The sequence below is a fragment of the Asparagus officinalis genome, chromosome 6, assembly GCF_001876935.1.
Source record: "Asparagus officinalis chromosome 6, Aspof.V1, whole genome shotgun sequence".
In the NCBI taxonomy this organism is placed as follows: Eukaryota; Viridiplantae; Streptophyta; class Magnoliopsida; order Asparagales; family Asparagaceae; genus Asparagus; species Asparagus officinalis.
In genome coordinates, this window is record NC_033799.1 from 40,450,990 (window position 1) to 40,455,274 (window position 4,285).

The 4,285-nt window shown below is 31.9% G+C and overlaps 1 protein-coding gene across 1 annotated transcript; it reads left to right on the forward strand.

Moving 5' to 3' along the window:
- On the forward strand, positions 3,032–3,769 carry LOC109846083. The gene is made up of 2 exons (XM_020415306.1): positions 3,032–3,285; positions 3,400–3,769. The coding sequence occupies exons 1-2, from the start codon at positions 3,032–3,034 to the stop codon at positions 3,767–3,769; spliced, it is 624 nt and encodes a 207-aa protein (XP_020270895.1).

A 4,285-nucleotide genomic window follows, 5' to 3' on the forward strand; every position in this document is an offset into this window, starting at 1 on the left:
GCGGGCGGGCAAGCGGGAGAGGGCGGCGGGCGGGAGAGGGTTTGGAGAATAAGGGGAAAGAGAGAGAGAGAGAGAGAGAGACTGAGAATAAGAAATGGGTGGAGGATAGGGTTTGGTTTGAGATAATGTTTGTGATATTTTAATTTTAGCCCCTCAATGTTTTAATATTTTCAAATTAGTCCCCAAAATCTTATAGAAATTGCTATTGCAACCCTCAAATCTAACTATTATTACCAATTTTCCTTTTACATCCTTGAGTTCAGAGTTAATGGTTGGATTATTTCAATATTAGTCCCTTAAATCTTCAATATTTCCAAATTAGTCCCTCAAATCTTCAATATTTCAAAATTACTCACTCAAATCATGGAAATTTCTATTACATCCCTCAAATCATCACAATATTTACTACTAGGTCCTTTGGTTAACACCGGTTAGATTTAAAGAAATATTTCTTTAAATATAACTATTATTAATAGTTTCCCTTGAATTTTAATTATAAAAATCCAACCCGTTTAGACCTAGTTGACCCGTGAAAACACAAATTCATTAAAAACTTCTTTTTTCTCCAACAGATATCATCTTCACTCTAACTCAATTTCGACGGCTCTTTCTCCTCTTAACCTTATAAAACTCCAAGAGAATTTTATCCAAACTATTTTCATTGGTTTCTTTAGTGATTACATCTCATTAATCTCTACTCAAATTTATTAATGATGTTTGCAGGCTCAAGTTCATCCTTAAATGAAGCCAAGAGTAGTGGAGGTCATTGAATTTGCTAGCATAAAGAATAAAAGAAAATAAGTTTTAAAATAACATAGAATTCCTAATTAATTGAAAAGGCTATGATAAGTTCTGGTATATCATTAGCAAGATCAATATGGTTACAGGTTCGTAACACGTATAACTAAAAATGATCTCCATATTGGTCTCTCACAATTTTCTCATCATCTTCACTTTTCTCATCATTTTCTCTAAATTAATCAAAGTCGAAGCCAAAAACTCACTTCTCATCATTTTCTCTAAATTAATCAAAGTCGAAGCCAAAAACTCACGAATACTTATCGAATATCAAATTATATTTATTCCGCTAAAGAATTTAATTTTCAAGTAGTATTAAAATTCATAAATAAAAATTATTCCTTTATACTATATGATGTGTATATATTTAAACCAATATTTAATTAGAAAACAAATTTAAGTTTATTTAAGTCTTAAAATCAGTACATAAAACTTAAGTTAAAATGGTAAATGGTTAAAAATACGACATCATATATGCAATAATACAAATAATAACATGTGATTAATTTTAAATGAATATTTAATAGACAAACGAATTGAATATACATCTGCTCAAATTCTAATCTTTATACATCTACTTAAATTCTAATCTTTAGCAAACTCGAATACTAAAAAATATTTGTTTAGTGTTAAATGAACTACCGAATCAAATATGACTGAATAGTTATTAAAATTCATGAGATAACAATAATTTTAGATAAATTAAAATTTACTTAGTAGCCTTCGTCTTCGATTGGGAAGAACCCATCGATTTACTTTTGCTTGACATCTTTGACAACCTATCGACAAATATTTCAAAAAATATAAGATAATTACGAATATCCCAGCGGCAGGTTGGAGTTCATTTATAAATCAGAAAAAAATTATTAACTATCAAATTACCTAAAAAAGCCTCTATAACAGTGCTCTCGTCTTCGCTGGAAAGTTGAACCTCGTCGTGAAGCACCAAAACGAGTGCGAGAGAGGTGTGTGACGCCAAAATAAGAGGGAGAGGGTGCATTTATGAAAATTAGAGAGGGAGAGATCGGTTATATTTGGGGATTTTGAGGTTTGAGAATTGGTTTAGGGCTCTACCGTGAATGCTGTCTTTGGAAAAGTGAAACGGAGGAGAGAGAGGGAGAGATCGGTTATATTTGGGGATGAAGGGTAGTTTAGAAATTTTCATTTTATTGAGTAAATACATTATACATAATGAGTGTATTATACATGTTGGTTTAAAAATAAGTGGGATGAGATACAATGTGTGTATTGATGTTTGGAAAAGTGGGTGGGTTTTTAAATAAGTGGGGGTAAAATGAATTTCATTTTAGTAGTCAAATAAAAATAAATGTGTTATAATATTATTATTATGGATGTCCATTAGTATTCCAAGGAGATATAGTAGCACTAATTGTAGATGTCTATTGACATTCCCAAGTAAATTCTCATAAATATGATGAATGTAATATCTCTCTTTCACATGCCTATAAGTAGATGGAATGAGATTGTATTTGTAAGTGAAGAAAAAAGAAGAATTGAATGATTTGAGTACTCGTTGTCTTCTCTCTATTCTCTTTACTCATATTGCTATCTATTAGCTTTATAACATGTTATCAGCACGAGACTCTATCCCGCTGTGGCACAACAGTTTGTTTTTGAGGTAAAGATTTCTAATCTCTATATTATATATTATATTGATTGAGAATTTGGACATATTGACGCATTGAGAAACTTTTTTGGTTCTTCTTGGATTAATATATTTTACTAATATAAATATTATTTCAGTTAATGTTCGATTTTCATCATGTAAAATTTTACATTGATATTAGATTTATTCGATGCAAGATATAAGATTTTTTTTGTTATGGATCATCTATCATGCTTCATATGCTCAATTTTATATAAATAACTTATTAATTCAAAATGAAAATGTCATGTCTTCAGTCAGTCTAATAAAAAAAGGAGAAAAAAGTGGCTAGTTGGATTATTCATATTTTATTTTGCATATTTATTGGATGCATGCACATGCCATCAACTACGTCTTACATATTTTATTTTGCATATTTATTGGATGCATGCACATGCCATCAACTACGTCTTATCAACTCTGTCTTGTTTGTTTCTTTGTAAATACTTATGAATTTGCCATCAACTACGTCTTATCAACTCTGTCTTGTTTGTTTCTTTGTAAATACTTATGAATTTTTGTAACTCTAAATTGATTATATACTAACTTGTTTTTTATAATAGCATCATGGCAAATTTGGCAAAGCTTGAGTTTGTGGCATTAGACATCACGGGCAAAAATTATTTATCATGGATACTTGATGCTAAAATCCATCTGGAAGCTAATGCCCTTGGTGATACAATTAAAGATGGTAATGATGCATCCAATCAGGACAAAGCAAAATCAATGATTTTCTTTCGACACCACCTTCACGAGGGACTAAAAGCAGAATATTTAACGGTAAAGGATCTCCTTGTCCTTTGGAATAGCCTAAAAGAGAGGTATGATCACCAGAAGACGGTTATTCTTCCCAAAGCTTGTTATGACTAGATGCACTTACATTTACAAGATTATAAAACAGTAAGTGAATATAATTCAGCTATGTTTCGAATTAGCTCCCAGTTGAAATTATGTGGGGAAAAAGACGCTGATGAGGAAATGTTGGAAAAGACTTTTTCTACTTTTCATGCATCGCATTTTCTCCTGCAACAGCAATATCGCGAAAAGGGTTTTAAGAAATATTCTGAATTGATTTCTTGTCTTCTTGTGACTGAACAAAATAATGAGCTCCTGATGAAAAATCATGAAACACGTCCAACTGATTCTGCTCCGTTCCCTGAAGTGAATGTGACTACGTATCAGCATCATAATCAAACACAAGGTCATGGCCATGGTCGTGGCCCCGTGGGCGCGGACGTGGTCGAGGTTGTTCAGGTGGTTTTGATAATCGTGGTGGTTATTTCAAAAATCCATCTCGCCACTTAAAGTGGGAGAGAAATGAGAAGAAAATTGGGAAGGATTAAGGGGACTCAAACAAAGACTCAAACAAGGACTCAAACAAAAATTCAGTGGAAAGCTCATGTTATCGTTGTGGAATGAAGGGCCATTGGTCGCGTATCTTTCATACACCGAAGCATTTTATTGAGCTCTATCAAGAATCACTAAAAAAGAATGAGAAAAAAGTGGAAACAAATTTCGTTACTGAGTGATGTCCTTCTAATGATATTACTCATCTAGATGTTGATAATTTTTTCATCCAACAGGAGGAAAATATTCCTTATTTGATTGATAGCAATAATGTTTAAGGATGATACTATTATTTTCATAAGCAGAATGTTTACATTATCAAATAAATATCTATGCAAGGTTAAAGATAGCAGATAGCGTCGCGTAGTGGTAAAGCATCGCTAAGGCTATTTAGAGCTATTGCGGCAAAATAGCGGTAAAAAACGCAAAGTCAAATAGCGGTCTAATTTAGATATGTATAAATACTTAAAAAGA